General features: G+C 23.4%; 1 protein-coding gene across 4 annotated transcripts in view; it reads right to left on the minus strand.

Annotated features, from left to right (window-relative positions):
- The window catches only part of LOC132919193 (FERM and PDZ domain-containing protein 4), a 92,857-nt gene that overhangs the window by 60,087 nt on the left and 13,596 nt on the right, over window positions 1-19,174 (minus strand). The window contains exon 1 of one of the 4 annotated variants that reach the window (XM_060980574.1): window positions 8,027-8,237. The exons of 2 other annotated variants lie outside the window; for them this stretch is intronic. In XM_060980574.1, the coding sequence (XP_060836557.1) occupies window positions 8,027-8,103 (77 nt within the window). In that variant the 5' untranslated portion in view covers window positions 8,104-8,237. Of the gene's footprint in view, window positions 1-8,026; window positions 8,238-19,174 lie in introns of those variants that run through there. One more of the 4 variants, XM_060980576.1, reaches the window with a different exon arrangement.

Raw genomic sequence — 19,174 nt, forward strand, 5'->3', positions numbered from 1 at the left:
AAATTTTTTTTTTAAATTATTAATATTACGTGCTTATATAAGTATATGTATTTACAACAAAATCCATTCTCTACCAGTTATTTAATAACGATATAAAATAACTGAAGTAGATTTGTTACATGAATTATTTCGTAAATTGTATAAATAGTTTATAATAAAACGAATCACCTAAAAGACTCAACCACTTTAGTAAACAATAATAAACAAAAAGGTTGTTCGGTTTCAGTTTCTTTTTTGCCGAGTAAAACTTATTGATTGTGAGTTTTCAAAAACACAATTCATTAAAAGAACGACTATGAAAGGTTCCAATTTCCAAGTACAAGAACTTGTAGAACTATATGCTATATAAAAGAAAATTAAATTTTTTATTAAAATCGATTTATTCGAACTTATACGACGCAACAATATACAATAAAGCACAATTAACAATATACCTATGATGTTTACATTATAATAAAATATTACATCATTACGATGGAAAACTTCACATATTTTATTTAACAATTATTTAGGTTTTATTACTAAAATTTGAATTATACGACTATAAATGATATAAAATTACAATATTTAATACAAGGGTACTTTTTAAAACTAATACCACAATAATTACTATTAATTCTTATACAAGTACATTAAATATCCAAGTAAAATTTAATATTTTTTTATTCTACTTTTACGTAATCGTATCTAAAAAATATTCTTTAAAATACTTCACATAACTTCATCAATATAAAATTATCGAGATGAGAAAAATAAATTACAAATGTGTTACTTTTAAAATATTAGTTCATTGTTTAACTTACAAGACTTAACATCTTACACTTCAAGTGTAAAATGTATGGGAAACGTGAAATGTGTAAATCAATTGGAACTTTTATGCTTACGTACAAATTTAGTTGATCACACTCAAGGACGCTGACGGTAAATGATCGACAGTACTACAAAACGTTGCCATGCCGACCAGTGGCGGCGAACCACAATCTCCCAAAACAAAGCAAAAACCTTCTGGATAATATTACGTCCGTAGCAAAAGAAAGGCCTCTTATTTTCGTTCTTCTTTTTATATTTATTTTTTAACTTTTGCAGGACAATTTATTTTTTACCATAATTTATTATACCCAAAAACTATTGTTCCGAATGCTTTACCACGCTTTCTTTTCACCCTTTTTCTACTGTCTCTTATACGTTTTTATATGAGTATAGTATACTAGTATACTACACCCTTCCCTGAAAACCTTTGTTGAGATTATTTCGTTTACACTAATGCACTGATAACAAGAGTAAAATTATTTTTTATTTTCTATCCTGCTGATAAAAATATATGACAAGTCCTTTACAATCCATAACAACTATGATATAATTTCTTGAAAACTATTTCAAAATCAACTAAACTGAGTATTTAAATTTAAACTAGTTGATTTCTATGTATGTAGAAGGCATATCAATCCAATAATAGTAATATCAAATAAACTTTAACAGTAATAACAAAATTATTTCAAAAAATAACACGCCTCTAAATATTGTAAGCTAAAATTTGATTTAAATTTGTCTTAATTCCTTTCATACATATTATAAAAACCCTTCGACACTATAATAATTTCTAAACCTAACTAACCTAACCAATTATGTTTAAGTTATAAAATATAGTTATAAAACTAGCATTTTATACCTATATTTAATTAATGTATTATCTGGTGTTCCCCGAGGTGATCATTTATCTCGCTTACTTTTTTCTTTATTCATTAATAATATTAGTAAAGTTCAAAATTACTCAAAATATCTATTATTTGGTGATCATAATAAAATATTTAAAAAAATCGAATGTATAGAGGATTTATTGAAACTTCAAGCTAATTTAGATAATATATGTATACATAAAGTGTAACAACGATGTCTTTAAATATAGATAAATGCTCCATTATGTCGTATTATTAAAAAAAAAACTCTCTATTTTAATTATACTATTTATAATATAATTCTAGCATGTAAAAATATCATTATAAAGACCTAGGGGTCTAAATTGACAGAAAACTATCTTATAGCAATCATGTAGATAATATTTGTAATAAATCGTGTATGCAACTGGGATTATTAGAACATAATATGTGTAATGATTTTAATGCATTCAAAATATTATATTATTCTTTGATACATTCCTAAATTGATTATGATTCTTTAATTTGGTATTTGGAAGTTGCTTGTAACTTGATGAAATTGAAGTATTTGTCAAAACCCAAGTCTATCTAACGTTAAAAATATTTTTTTTTAAGATATTTATCTTTTAAATAAAAATTTGAAAGACGTCCTCAATTCAGGATATATTAATATTGGTATTTTTTTATTTTTTTAATAGTTCTATTAAATAAAAGATTTAAAATTTTAAATATAAAACTTACTTTTAAATTACTACATAATTTAATTGATAACCCCAGAACTAATAAAGTTCAAAGTAAATTCAATTAATTCTAAAAGTAAAAATCCATTTTATTTATCGAATATTAATACAAACTAAATGTCATATTATCCAACTAATGTATTAATGTCTACTGTGGAGTGGAAAATCCATCAATAACTATCAGTACCTGTTTAATATAAGTACAACCCTGGATAAGTTAAATAATTATTTTTTAAGTTAGTACCTATAATTATTAGTTTTATATTAATTAGTTATTTTATATTTTTATTATTCATTTATGTTTCTACTTTGTATGCTTTTTATTTTTGTTAATGTATTACATTTACACATGACTGTCATTATCATATATTTGTAAATTGGAATTTTATTATTGTACAATATACATAGTATGCTTTTATTTTTTATTTTTTGAGTAAAAATCGATTAGGTTTTTTAAGTTGAATAAGCTTAGTTACATAATTCTTTACCATTTTTTTTTTGTCATTTATTGCTTTTTTTCTTGGAAATCACTGACAAATTCTTTTCGCGTTTTTAAGTACTTTCTATATTCAATACATAGCTAAATGCTTCATGAAACTTTTTGAACTTTAATAATTATATACTGACAAAACCTACTAAAAAATAATCTCTATCAATTAAGAAGTATTCTAATAAATACTAAAGTTTCATGTTACATTTTAACATTTTATTATTTTCAATGTTTCTGTTAGGAACCAATAATTTAATTTGGATATCATAAATGTATGAATAACTTAGATAAATACAGCTACTCAAAATAAATAAAATGTATAAGAGGTTTTATTAATTATTAGTTAATTTTACTTGATTTAGATATTTTTGACAATAGTTATTAGTTATTATTTATTTTGTATACTTAAAATTATTTATTAAATTTAATTTAATACTGTAGTTACTTATAAGTTATATTAAACTGTTATTAAATAAATCTTAGAAAATTAATCATAATCGTGTATTTTTATTTTAAATACTTCTGGTATATAAGTAATAAATACTTAATAAATTATTTGATTAAATAAAAATAACAAATAGAATGTACAATTTTTAAATCTATTATTTATTATTTCAGGCATGATAAACTTTTAAATTTAAATTTATAATTTTAAATTAATACAATTATAATTTCAGAGAATTATAATATTATACCTACTACTAATCAAGAAATATATTAAGTGTATAAAAATAGTTTGTAAATCAATCAAACCTTTTTTCAATGCATGAAAATTGTCATTACTTTTTTAAAAACCTGTTTAAGCATTTATAGTTGTAACTTATACACTTTAAAAATCATATAGGTTTAAAATGTTATCAAATCACATTCCTATATTCTATTACATATTATACGATACCGATAGGTACCATAATGTCCATAATATATAGTATGTTCAATTACACATGAATTAAAATTTCAACCTATTAGTCAGTTGTATTTTACACTTATTTCAATATATTAATTATTACTTATTGAAATTGTCCATTACCTATATTAATAATGTATGAACTAATATATATTAAGTTAATGTCATACTAATACAGTAATACACTAATACATGCACTGGAATTATTAACTTTTTATAAATTTGTTGAAACTTGAATCTCGACCAAAATTATAATAATATGATGTGAATTAAAAAAAGTATATATATATATTATAACCTATACTGGTTATTTATGCAAGTTTAGTTGATTTAAATATTATTGTATTTAAAATAATATATTATTAAGTTTTAGAGCTAAAAAAAAAAAAATTGAACTTCAAAAGATGTTTAAAAATGTATTTATTTATTTTTAGTAATATAATACTATTAATTCAGTATAATATATTAGAAAATTTAATTCTATTTAGTAGCTGTAATAAATATAATGATATTTTAAATGGACTATAATATTGACCAAAACACATTTTTATACGAAGTAATTTTCATATACCTCCTATATATTTACTCGACAGTTATTATAACGATATCAATTTTATTTTCCTACGTACTAGCGTCAACACATACCAACAGACCGGAACTAGCGGTAAAATAATATTAATATATAATACATAGTATATAGACACACATACTGTACACGTATGCACGGCATACATGTGTACAGTTTTATGTCCGTGTGTCGTTTGTCACTACGTTTAGACAACTTCCCGTCACTATACAATCGTTGTATGTTCAAAAATAATGACTTAAAAAAAACACTGATGATCAGAAGCACACGTTTAAATTATTAGATGCTATTTTTGGGACTTAATGTTGCGGATTGTTGACCATCGGGGCATACAAAACTATGGAATATATATAAATATTTTTTTTTGTAGGGGGGTTATATAACCGTGTGGTTGACAATTTCCGAAGTTTGAAGTTATTTGCGACACGCCGACATGTATTTTTGAAATAACAGAAAAAATACACTTCTATATAGTACAGACTGCGTATGTCGGAAATCCGACATAAAAACAATTTCTAAATATTCAAATACATACTATGCTGTCTACACGTCCAACTACGAATTATAATCAAAAGACTTCTAAATAAAATTGATATATAATAAGATTAAATTATTATAGATTATGTTTAGAGATAAAAAAGGGTAGGTTATTAAATACTAATAGATACTTAATAGTTACATTGTGAAATTCATACTTCACTATATGAATGTAACTCATCAATTTATAGTTCTATTTTAAGTTATATTTAAGTTGTAAAAGGAATACATATTGAACCTAATGCATAAAATTGTAATCATATTATGTAAATTGTCTAATATTATTATAAATAAAATGGAATAATAAATATTCATAACTATGTATGACAATTGTTTTGTATGATTAAATTTATTAAATTTACTTTGTACATAACTATGTAATTATAATAGTCCCAAACAAGTTTATATAAAGGTATTATTTAAAATATAAAGTAGGTTTAGTTGACTCATAGTAGCAGTTATGTAATTTGAATTAAATTATATATATATAATAATTAATAACCACCAGTAAGTTTTTAATTAAAAGATTAAGCCACAAGTAACTTTTAAAGCATTTAAACTACTCTAAAAAGCATTAAAATTGAAAAAATATCATTATGAAACCATTAACCCTCATTATTTACATACAATTATCTAAACTTAGTAAGTAATAATAATTTAATTAATTTTTTCGCGTAAAATTGTACTTTTAATTTTAAAAGTAAGTTCAAAACCTTTAAATTTGTGCTAATAGTAATGAAAATCTATTTTATTCTATTTTTTAATTTATTTATAATAGGAAATTTATAACTGCAATTTAATATTTCTGAGTTTTTTATCTTATTTATTTTATTTCAACTGTTATTCTAGGGTCTAACTCCCAATAATATTATTTAGCTAATTACAAACATTAATTCATAAATAATTTAATACATTTAAATGATACGGAAAAATTGTTATTTTTGTTTCACAAAAAACCCGTTGAAACAAGTTTATCAACTTCATATTTTTGAAATATATAATAAATTATGACATTTATATGCATATTATTATTTTAATTTTTGTATATAATGTTACAGTAAGAATATGTTTTTTTCATAGATTTTTTTGAATAGTAGGTATAGGTAAATAATATTGATAGACAAAATATACATATACTTTTTTATATGTTTGTGTTTGGTCAATAATAGCGGCTCAAAAACGGATTGTGTTTATAGTTATATCCATAATACTACACAAATAAATTAACATAATTTACACAGGGCATTTGGCTAGTATTACGTCCAAAACAAACATTTTTTCATTGAAATTTCAACAGTCATGTAATAACAAATCACTATAGTATACTCTTCAACCTTTCTTTTATGTAGGTAGTTTTGAATTATTTTAGTATGAGAAATGATTTTTTTTAAGTGTCTTCTATAACGATCGTTTTCCCGTTGTCCGTGACCCGTCGCGATGCTTCAATAGCGCACAAAAGTAACTATTTATTTGTCCCCTGAGCCGTCATGCCTAGCTATTCGGATGATTTGAATTTTAAGAGAATATAAAAAATACGAATTTAGAATCTGTTTTATATCAAACGGCATTTTTAGTAGATACTTCATGTATGGAAAACCGTTGATAATCTAAAAAATTAGACGAACAAAAAACCGTTAAGAAAAAAAGCATTTAATTTGGTTGTTATGATCATTGATGTAAAACAAACAACGGCAATTTTCAAAATTTCTTTTAAGTTCAATATAGTTCTCTTAGAAATGTTTTATACAGTGGAATAGTATTATTCCGGTTGACCAGATTGAATCTGATATGGAATATAATAATCTCTTAACCGTTCATGTAAATCATTGCATTTGATTTTTTATGAAAATTAGATTACCTATCTGTGTATATTTTAGTTGTACAATTTAAGGTATAAATTTCGAGTAGTACTCGTATTCCTTGTGGAATAGTTAAAAAAAAATCTATAAACTCTCAACTTAAAAATAATAAATAAAAAATTTCCAAAAAAGATAATCTTTCAAGAAAAAATACTTTTTTGTTGATCACAGTAATATCTATGGTAGGTACATTTAATATAATTTTAATATAAATCACAGTTCTCCTAGTTGAGTAATAGAATCTCAAATTTTATTTTATTTAAAATAAGTTTGAGTTGCATTTTTAAATTTATAAATTTTTACTAAATAGGTAAATGTTTATTATTTGTAATGATTAATACATAAATACCTATTTTACTACCAATCATAGACTCCATCACATTCAATCATTTTAAAATGTTAAAATTAGTGAAATTTATTTTAGTTTTATTACTTTTAAGTATAATATTAAATTATCTAGTAGGTATTTATAGTTTTAATAAAATTATTCTCATTAATGTTAGTTTGAAATAAAATATAATAAAAATATGTAGGTAATAATGTTCACTGTTTAGAAAATAATAAAGTATGTGTTAATAATTATAAATTTTAAAATCCAGCAACTTTTATAATCATAATAATTAATTTTAAATTATCTAAATAACTAACATATTTAAAAACCATTATATCTTAATCTTAAATACCAGAATATAAATATATACAAATTGACCTTGGCTGTAACTTTTTTTATGGATATTAATATTTTATTTATGTAGTATGTACTACACAAAATTAATAAACTATAACAATATTAAACAAATATTGTAAATATTATTAATATGTTATAAATTGAACTATAAAGTAGAACATATAAAATTTTATAATCAGTTTTTATCAACTCTATTAACAGTGGAATCTATAATAACAAAAATGTATTACTTAGTTTATTATTATATTAAGTATTAAAAAATAAATTGAAATTTTTCTCAAATTTAAATAATATAAACTGATAATAATATCATTAATATTAACCAAAATAACGAAGTGATCAAATAATAATGTAAAATCGTAATTCTCTATAAATATACAAATATATTTTTATGAATCAAATAGGTCCGATTAAATCATAAAACATTAATCATTGAATCCTTAGTGTCATTAATAATATCAAAAATAGAAAAAAAATCGTAAATTGTTCCCAAGCTAATGGGACTTGATAGTATTATAGTAGTTTATAAATATGTGTTTTGAATATGTTTTGAATTCATCATACCTCGTAGGTTCGATTCTACTTTTTAGCAAAGGACTTCTTTGATTGTTGACAGCCACACAAGCGATCGCACCAAACATCACCACAAAACATAACAAAATAAACGCTCGATATTTTTGATTAGAAAAAATTAATTTTTAGGTTTTACGAACACCGAAATTTACGAACAAGTGACCGCGACGCGAACGGATGGCCGACTAGCAAACCCGGTAGTAGTGGGAAACTGATGGGAAAACGGTAGCCGTGTCGAGTCCCGTTGCACGGCGACCGAGTGATGTAGAGAAGGAAGAACTCGTCCAGCACTCGTTGCGTTTCTTCAGAATCCCTAAAATGGACTTATCGATACCGAGCTGGTTTTTTCAATACATCCTTGTACTAAGGCCGTTGTACTGTCGTTGAATGTTGGACACATATCTTTCTCGAAACTCTCTTTAGAAAGCCATTCAATTGTCTCGCGGCTTCCTTTCTTTTTGTCCGTCGGTTCCTGGCAGTACTTAACGAACCGAAATCACACGATTTTAAGTCCTTCTACAAAGAAACTGTAAGTCAAAATTATCGAAGGCCATTCTTTAGTTTTAAAGCTCCGAAGAACCTAGTTATAGACAAATATTTAAAATACCACCAATGAAATAAAAACCACGTGATTTAAAAACAAATGATCCGGTACTAAAAGACTATTATGGGACGTGAATTATGTCATTAACATTATAATATATACCTACAGTTTTTAAATAGTTCTCACGGTATTAAAAATGCATTAATTGGTATGAACTATGAATTGAAATGTTAACACTGCAAAGAGAATATATTGTACATTATATATGTAAACACTATTTTATATTTTGTAATAATATGATATTTTAATAGATTTTATAAACATAATGTCTCCATTATATTCAGAGTTAAACATAAATTCGTTATTTATACTTAAATGATAATAATCGATTGTTTCAACTATTTCCAAGTATTTGAACAAATGAGTTACAGAAGTATGGTTAAACAATTTAAAATTAAAATAAATTAAAAATTGATTTTAATTAAGTCCAGTACTCTATATTCATCAATTGTGTTACTTATAGTTATTTAATCATTAGTTTTGATACGTAAATCCGTAAATGTATTAGTATTAATACAACCACTAGATTTAACACTAATTGTACTCCAAATTGATCAAAAATTTGTTTGCAAATATCGACTTCAAGTTTAAAAATAGTGATTTTAAGTTCAAAGAGCAGTAACCTTTGTTTTTATAATGAGTGTTACTTAGTCTGGTTACCTATACAAAAGGTATACATCTTTTAGTAGCCAAAACCAATATCACATTATAAAATCTGATTACTTGCCAAAGCTACTTCCACCATAAGTTTACAATTCACTTAGCAGTTGTCTTTGTAAATCAGCGGGAATTATGATTTCCAATTGAAATGAGGTCAAAACAACTGATGACGTGTTAACAATCGTCAAAAATAAATAAACCTACACTAAGGTAAAACAGTATATCGGTAAAAAATAATTTAGAGAAATAAGTTTCTAGTTTTTAATTTATACAAAAATTATACTTAATAATATTTAGTTTATACTCAAAATAATAGTGATAAATTAATTGAATTGGTATCATTTTAAAATTATTTATTCTTATTTATATTATACGAGTAATTACTTAAAACTCAACAGATAATAAACTTATTACATAAAAAGCAAAAATAATAAATGAGTTTTTAATAAGATCTTACGTAAATCAATTACTTAGTTCATATTAATTCATAAAATTACACGCACGAGGGATAGATGTTAGACAAATATTAGAAGACACAATTTTGATTTAAATAAAAGTTTTTAAAAAAAACCCCGATAATAAATAATAATTTATTCAAATAAACATATGAAATAATATCATCTGGAATAACAAAACCACAACACCGTCATTTAACCACAGTCAAAAATCTTTATTTATTAAAAACTGCACGTATATTATATTATTATTTAACTCCAATTTTAATGTACACACATTTTGCTATACATGCATATATACTTTCATACATATTTTTTCGTATGCACCATATAATATTACCACCAAAATTACTGACCATGCACCTTACGCGATTTCCAATTTAAAACGGTATAGTCTATACGAAACCGCTAATGTAACCCCATCATACATATTATGCCATTGCTATACGTCTACAGAACCGTGATCAATGTGTGCTTGGTACATTCAACGGTCGTGTTATGGTTAATTCCTATTGCCCTCGGGGGTCGTACACAGAAAATGCACTCGTGTCTCATATTATTAAACACGCAGGTCAATACTACGCGGTGTTATATTTGCGTGTAGTATAATACGTAATAGTGCTGCTGTTGAACGAACGAGTAACCTACCGGCTACCACACGTCCATACAAACAAGTCTGAGCACACACCAATAGGCAATAAGCACTAGCAGACGGTGCCAGTTTTCTCTTAAATTGATTTCAATAATATTTATTCTTTACTATCATAACACCTAAGACCTAAACCTGTCACATACATTTTTATAAACACGTGTAATTTAATTTATCATAATATAATTCGCAATAAATTAATTACAAATTAATTCTTGAGTAAAAAAAATAAATAGAGGTATAAATAAAAATAGATAAGTACTGTGGATAGACGTTTGAGTCGTTTGACGAGTGACTGGAGATTAGTTGAGAATATATTATTATATTTATTGCTTTTAGAATTTAGATTATAAACAATTTCAGTATTATGATGTAACAAATCAATTTCTGAACGATTTAATAAGTTATAAGTATTTAAAATTTAGATGGGTTAAAAGGTGTGAAACTAATTACATTAACTACTTGTTCAAAATTAGATTTTTATAATATATATTACAATTCTTAGAAAACATTCTGCTTTGGAATATAAAATAAAAGTGTTTGCTGTCATTCAAAAAAGTAAAAACTTAAGAATAATAAAGACAAAAAATAATAAATATATTTATATATTTTAATGTTGTTTAATAATGACTTTAAACTATCTTTAAACCATAATCGTCATAACTAATAACTGCATTATAATAATAATATGTAATATCTAAAATTCTTGAAATTATTTAAGTATGTTTTTTATAGCTTTTTAATTTAAATATTTATAAAAAAAAAAAGTTTAATTATCTATTTGTTATTAACGTACAAATATTTCAACATCAAATATATTGGTTTTAAAAAAATGTATCTTAATACCAAATATTTTAATATTTGTTCTGTATACATTTTTAAAAGTATTCTTAATACAACTGGGTGATGGAAGTTAATGTTTATTACTAACTTCGGCTTAGTATCTTAAATGCCTAAAAAAAATAACTCGCGTGGAGTCAAAATCTGTTTAATTTTTATCTCCACGTAAATAATAAAAAAAAATCATAGAGATTAGCGAAAAGGGATAGACATTTTTAGGTACATCGACTTCAAAATAAGAATAATACAATTAAATCAATACAAAAAATATCAGTTAAATTTACTTTTTTTATAAAAATAAAAAATTTAAATTTATTTAAACTATATACATAATGTCATAATTATTTTTGATTATAAAATCAAAATTTTAATTTATTTTTAACGAACTGTTATAATATTCAGATAAATATAAAAACAATGCCACTGTCACTTCCCACTAAAATAATAATTGTTATGAGTCTTGTTTTTATTGGATAACTTAAATATGACTTAACGAATAATAATAATCGAAATTTAGATAAATAATTATACCCATTTAAAATATACATTGATTGTTTGAAATTATAATGTAATATATTAACTATTATTATTATTATTTATTTATTTATTAGTTGTAAAGTACAACTATCCACTTGACAAATCTAATAATTTAAAATACATTTTTATTTAAATATTATTGAGTAAATAAATAAAAAATAAAAAAATAACTAGACTATCCGTGTCCGAATAATTATTATAGTGATCTTAATATAGAATAATAAACTGCCGTTGATTTTGTTTAGTCATACTCATACGTCACGGTGATGCTTCTCAGTTAAATTCAATAAAACACGGTATCGCGATTTATAGATTGTATTTCTAATTATAGCGTCTCCAAAAAATAATTTTAAAAAAACGATTAATACACTATAAGAAAATTCTAAAATTCAAAACTTTTTTAACTGTAGCTAATAATATTAAAAAAATACAGAAGAAGATTGGAAATTTATTTTTATTATTACTTGTCTATTTATACATTATACATCATATTTAAGTAATTTTTAATCAATCCAAACAAACTAATGTATAGTATTTTAGCACTATATTTAAATCTATCTTTATTAACACATTTTAACGAAATATTTATTCTTAACATGCCTCGTTTTGAACTTAAAATAGTTTTTTGGTTCAAGTAGACAAACATAACCTTAAGTTGTTAGTAAAATAAAATTCGATAAGCATTATTAAATAATTTTACTATACTCATTTTTTTTCAAATTATACCTAAGATTCTAAATTTTGTTTCCATTGTCATTATTGAAATTTGAAATAGTTTATGTTTTCTTCATACATACTATACAGTTACAATGTCCAATTTATAGTTTTGTTAAACAAAGTGTGTAAAATTAACAATGACATAAAATATTTTATATTACATTTCGTACATTAAGATTAATTTATATATATATCATAATTTAAACCATAACATATAGTTATAATAGGAGAAGCTTTGTGTGAGTACCAACTGTAACACTTTCTTAACATTATTAACATAACATCACTTTACCATAAGTTTTTTTTGGCCCAATTTCACTGTCGGTTGCGATAAAATGACAACAGAAAAACACCGTTAGACCAAAGGTAAGTTTAATTTTCAAAACGTTTTTTAGTTGCACTTTAAAATTTAAATATATGGATCATTACTAACCTACTGAAGGTTCTCATTTAACTAATACCTACTTACAATTAAAATATGCAATTTACTTTTGTAAAAAATATTTTTATATGAAAAAGTACAAAATAAAACATGAAAATGTTCATTATACATTAATAATGAACATTGACTAAATAAACTAATATTTAGTATTTATTATCTATTCTGTCAATCCGAAATGGAAGCATAACATTTAAATTAGCAAATAATTATAAAATGTAGGTCATGATATTAAAGGTATAGAAACAAATAGAATTAAAGGTATTATATTGTATCATTCTATAATATTGTATACTATAATCTTATCTCATTAGTATTTTAAACTAATAAAATAAATTACCAAAAAAAAAATTCGAAATATTAAAATAAAATAAAAAAAAAACAAAAGGCAGTTTTTAGTGCATTATTAAACTGGTAATTTCAAAAAAAACATAAATATTTAGATTTAAAGTGAATTAAGTAATTAATAGTAATTAAAAAAATTATTTATAAAAAAGGAACTTGAAAACTTAACCACAGAAATTTTATATATATAAAAAATTAATTTAAAATCGTGTCTACTTCAGACTCGCCATTTATTCAATATCTGAGTAGTTTTTACTTTTAGTAATAAATATAAAATATAAATATAATACAAAGTTAAAGATTGATAACATAAACATTACATTACAGACTTACAAATAATCTGTGTGTCAAATAGCAAATAAAAGTTTATAAAATAAGACCAAGTTTGTAAATGGTAATATTAATAATAAAAATAAATTTGTAAAGAAACCAGTATTGTTAATAAACCATTTATATGAAATTATTGCTTAATTATTGCTTACTATCAAACATTTAAACTGTGTGATATATTATAATATTATACTTGAAGAGAAAATGTAAATGTTTAATTGTTTTAAATGAACATGTTCTAGACTCACAAATTACATAACCAAAACTATATTTAAACTAAATTCTCTCTTTTTTTAATTACTATGTAGTATTATTTTAAACTTGTTGCTACTGAGATTTGTGTGTAAGCTTTTGATTTTATTCTAAGATAATTATAAACAAATGTAGCATGCAATGTTTTTCATTAATATCCATTATTTTATACAACTAAATAGAAATTACTTTTTTCATTTCAAAGTTCAAAATATACGAGATTTCTTTTTAATTTGTCCATAATAATATCTGATTATGGACCGAATCAGAATCTGGTGGAAAGGAAGTTACAAGACAAACATAAATGTTTATATGTGTCGTGTAAGTGGAGCCCGTCGTATCCTTGTCTACCATTAGGTTCCGTATTAGGACGCACGGAATGTCACCTTGTTAGGAATGCAGATCGCGTTTCATCGTCGCATTATTATTCTCCGGGGTTCGCAATTGAACGCTCAGGTCTTATCCGGCCACGCGGAAATTGACAGATATCGGACGGTCAGCCCAAAACTAATTGTCAACTTGACTACATACCAATTTCAACATTTTTTTTTTTTTTTTAATTTAAACAGAGTTGGTAAAGGTAAAAGACTAACGATAATTATTACAGTAGGTCATGCAAAATATTTAGTACCTATAAAAGACAACAATAATAATTCTATGTAGTATGTAATATATATTAATTCTTCCTTAAAATATTCTTCCCCCAAAATTATGTTAGCCAAAAACTACAAATTATACAAAAATATTATTAATGTTACGATTTAAACACAGTTTTCACAATAACCAAGTAACTGTGTATAATATATATATATATATATAATTAGGAAATATATTTAAAATTATACAAAAATCAATTTCAATAAACTATAAAAAAATCATCTCAGTCCTTAAAGCATTATAAATGTTATTGAGGTATTTAATAGAAAATAAATTAAAGGAAGAAAACGTATAGTTTGTAGTATGAGAGAGGAAATATGCCGGAGTGTGAATTAGAACTTAATAAATTGGATAATTTGGATAATTTGATGAATAATATACAATTGGTATTAAAGAGTAGGCTAATTGATTAATGCGATAAACTGATAAAGACTATACAAACTTTGAGGTTGAAGAATTTCAATAAAATGTACACTATCGATTGAGATATATGATTATATGAATGATAAGTCATCTTAGCTTAAAAGTCTGGGTCATAACTTCATAAGTTAAAAAATAAAATCTGAAGAAGCCGCTTTACTGTATATACTGTACTCGATTGTACTTCAATACATTGAGTAAATCCCGATAATGAATATGTCAAATTTTAAATTAACTATAGATATTTGCATACCAAAAAACAACCCTGAGTGGCGACTGATACGCCTCTATTTTTATTTTCTATGGATATTTTTTAATCTATTATTATTACTATTGCTAGTAGGTACTTCACTCGGGTTACGATTATATGTTTTTTTGTATCTTTTTCTTCAATAGGAAAAAATTTATTTCCTTTTAAAAAAAAGACTAAATTGTTTATTACTGTTGAAATAAATTTAAACAATTTGATTCAATTTCAATTTCAAAAATAATAATGTTGTGTCTTTTATTATAAACTGGCCATGTTAAAAAGCACTTTTACGTACTTTAAAATATAATGAATAAAATGTTCATTTAAATGAACCATATACAAATAAAAACCTATACAACTGTAAAAAATAAAAATAAAAATTTCCAACAGTAAAAAATTATTAATAATTAAAAAAAAAAATTAAGGATGTCATTGAAAAACTGTTTTCGAGCATTTATAAATAGTTAATACTATATCCACATTTGGACAAATAAATCTGTTCATAACGGTCACAAGAAATGAAAAAATCCCTGGGTTTTTTCAAGACACCAGGTGATCTAGGAAGTCACTTGAAGATATTGTAAATAGAATTCGATTTCAACTAAGATCCAGACAAATGACTATGAATTTCAAATGAATCGGTTGAACAGTTCAAGTGAACACTCGTTTCATTGAAAAAATGAACATTCGATTTTATTATATCTATAGATTAATGTATTAGTTATTTGTAACACAGTAGGTTGAATTTATTGTTGGTAAAAGTGTCATAAGTAATGGTATTACACAAGTAATAATGGTAAAAAAAGTCTCTACAATTAATATTTTTTAAATTACAACAAAAACCATTAATTTGCGTTTAAAATAACCAATTTTATCAAAATTTGAAAATTAAATCAAATACCTATAAAAAAAAATGTGTATTTAGATTTTCAATATTATTAAATTTCTGTAAGAAAAACTTAAGGGAACCTAATATTAAGTATTCAAGCTTTTTGACTGAGAAAAAAAATTGAATGTTTATAAACAGTTTAAAAAGAGCCAATATATGTTTTAAATTATACTATATGTATATACAAAATACTAATATAAATATTTGTAAATATTTGGCAAAAATGTTCTCTAAAGTTTTTCCTTTATAAATTACCCTACAATTACCCATCAACAAAATATTAAATATTATTTTGAAAACCGTGGAATTTTCAACTTTTGACAAAGTACCAACTAAAATTAATTTACTAACAAAAACCACATTCAATGTTGAAGATTGAAACAATTTGATATAAAAAAAAAAACATAGTAGTAAAACCTAATACATTTATCGCTTCGGTCAGAATCTAAAAAAATTATTCAGTTTAATTTATTTTTTAACTGTTCCATAAGATTTAAAAACAATAAATTTACATTATTATTTATAAAAAAAAATTAAATTATTTTTTTCAAAAAATCTATAACTATTAAATTATTTAAATATTACATAATGAATTTATATTTTATTAAATATATATTGAAACATATTACATAATAAATTCATATTTTATTATATTTAGGTTAAAAAATAGAACAAAATAATCTTAGAGCGTCTGGATCTCAATTCAAGGTTATATCTAGTATTATATCCGCTATAAGCGTATTTAGGTTAAAATAGTTTCTGTATCCTTTTACAAAATAAGAGTAAAAGTGTAACCAGATTTACTAACGAATACTTAAATTGGAACATGATTATTGATTAGCAGTTTAGAACTAGGAATAAGGATAGATTGTTCTTCATACAATAGTTTTAACGCATGCAACTTTCCATATTGCATTATATTATTCATATTAATAAAAATATAGCAAAAACATTAATTTTTTATTCACATATTTTTATAAGTACTCGTAATTTAGTAATAAAACATTCAGATAATTTATTTAAATTTTTTATGAGTTTATGCTATGAGTAATTAAATTGTTTGTATTTCATATGTAGTTTATATAAAAAAAATGTTCATTAAAAATGTTATTAGGTATTTATCAATTATATATACAATAAAATTAGTTATTATTTTATTGTATTAAATCTTTCCATCACAATCATTATTAACATAAAAAAGTATTAAATTTATTCTGTATCAACAATCAAAGGTAATAATTAAATCAATACTTATTCATCGACGTTTATAAATTCAATGTATAGTATTTATAATTTAGAGACACAATTAAGTTTACACCACAATTATTAATTAATGGATAATAATTTTAACAGTTTATTTTATTGTTTGAATTATTATACCCCCCTTCTCTCCTATTGGTAATAAATATTGAATTGTCCAACAAGGTTGTCATATACAATTCACCCCCTGATCTTTTTTATTATTCTTCAATAATTATGACTTTATGAGTTATGAATGTTATGATATACGTATTTTCTTATATTATATTGTATAACGTTTATTTTATTATTTATAATAATTGTTTCTTATTTTTCAATATCAGCTGTTTAATTATTATTTACAATAAGACATCTTAAAAATTAACGCTTTAGCAAGTATTCTATTATTATTACTAAAAATGATAGTCTCTAAGATACCTATTTTACACTACAATACTATTTATAATAAACTATCAAGAAAACTACAAGTATGCACATTCTTATAAGTTCAATATATAGAATTGTAGGCATACAATGTACCTACAAATTGTTACTTGCATATCCTACAGATAATTATGCCGAAACCTAAAAATAGGCGTTCGTACAGAATAATTTAAAAGAACTTATTGTAAATCCGACGCAAAAGAGAAAATTATCCACTGACTTAATGGAGCTGAACTCACCGAAATCAAGGTAATATTCAATATATGTGTATATAAATGTAAAGTGATATATTGGTACCTTGAAATTAGTTGGATATTATTATTAGTTTATTAAATATTAGAATAAAACAACAAAATTTTAACAATTTAAATACACATTTTTTAATTTTATTTCTCATAATATTTAATGGTATTTGAAAGTTGAGGTATCATAATTTATGCACAATTTCAGAGTAGGCCAGTAGTTTAATAAAGCTAAACCATTTCAAAGGGTGCCTGAGAAATGAAGGGGTGATGAGAGGGCATCGGTAGGCAAGACATTTCCCGTGCAAATTATGACTCACCTTGGCCCACCCTTGGCGTCTGTGTTATGCGTTTGCTTAATACATAAAATAAAAATTGTTTAATATAATATCCTACTACATAATTTGTTATATAGTATATACGTTATAAAGTATAAAATTATAAAATTTAAAAAAATATGACCTAAAGACACAATTGTTTGTATTAAATTTTAATGATAAATAATATATCATACATTACGTTGACACATTTTAATAATAAGACCCGTAAAGACAATTTAAAAATGTTTTTAATAATATAATATTTTGGGAATTTTTATAACCCTCGTATGTTCATATATTATTATATTACTTATAGAAATTATTATCTTAAAGTACTTACATATTATAATTTCTACGAAAACACAAATTATATTCAAACGTCATATACTTTAATTCACCATTAATTCATTAAATAATAAAGTTATTATTATTTGTTTACACCATATTATATCAATAATATTTAAATAATTTAAAAGTATATTACACAACTTATTGTTTATGATAGTTTTATCATTTTATTTTTTTATGCATACATATTTATCTCGTTAAACAGAAAAACCACGGTAAATTTAACAAAATAAATGGCCTTGAAAATAATAATAAAATTACTAACAATGATTCGCCAAATGAATATACAATATACGGAAAATTAGATTGTATACTCCAAATTTATTACTATTAACCATTCATCATAATTTTAAAAATATGACGTACCATAATAAAATTTAAAACTTCTATAAAACTAAAATAAAATAACAAACCATATTGCAAATATTAGATAAATTAAAACAAAAATATTTACGATAAGTTATAATATAATTTAGATACATACACAAAAAACACACATTGT

Source organism: Rhopalosiphum padi, chromosome 2 (genome assembly GCF_020882245.1).
Source record: "Rhopalosiphum padi isolate XX-2018 chromosome 2, ASM2088224v1, whole genome shotgun sequence".
Classification (NCBI taxonomy): Eukaryota; Metazoa; Arthropoda; class Insecta; order Hemiptera; family Aphididae; genus Rhopalosiphum; species Rhopalosiphum padi.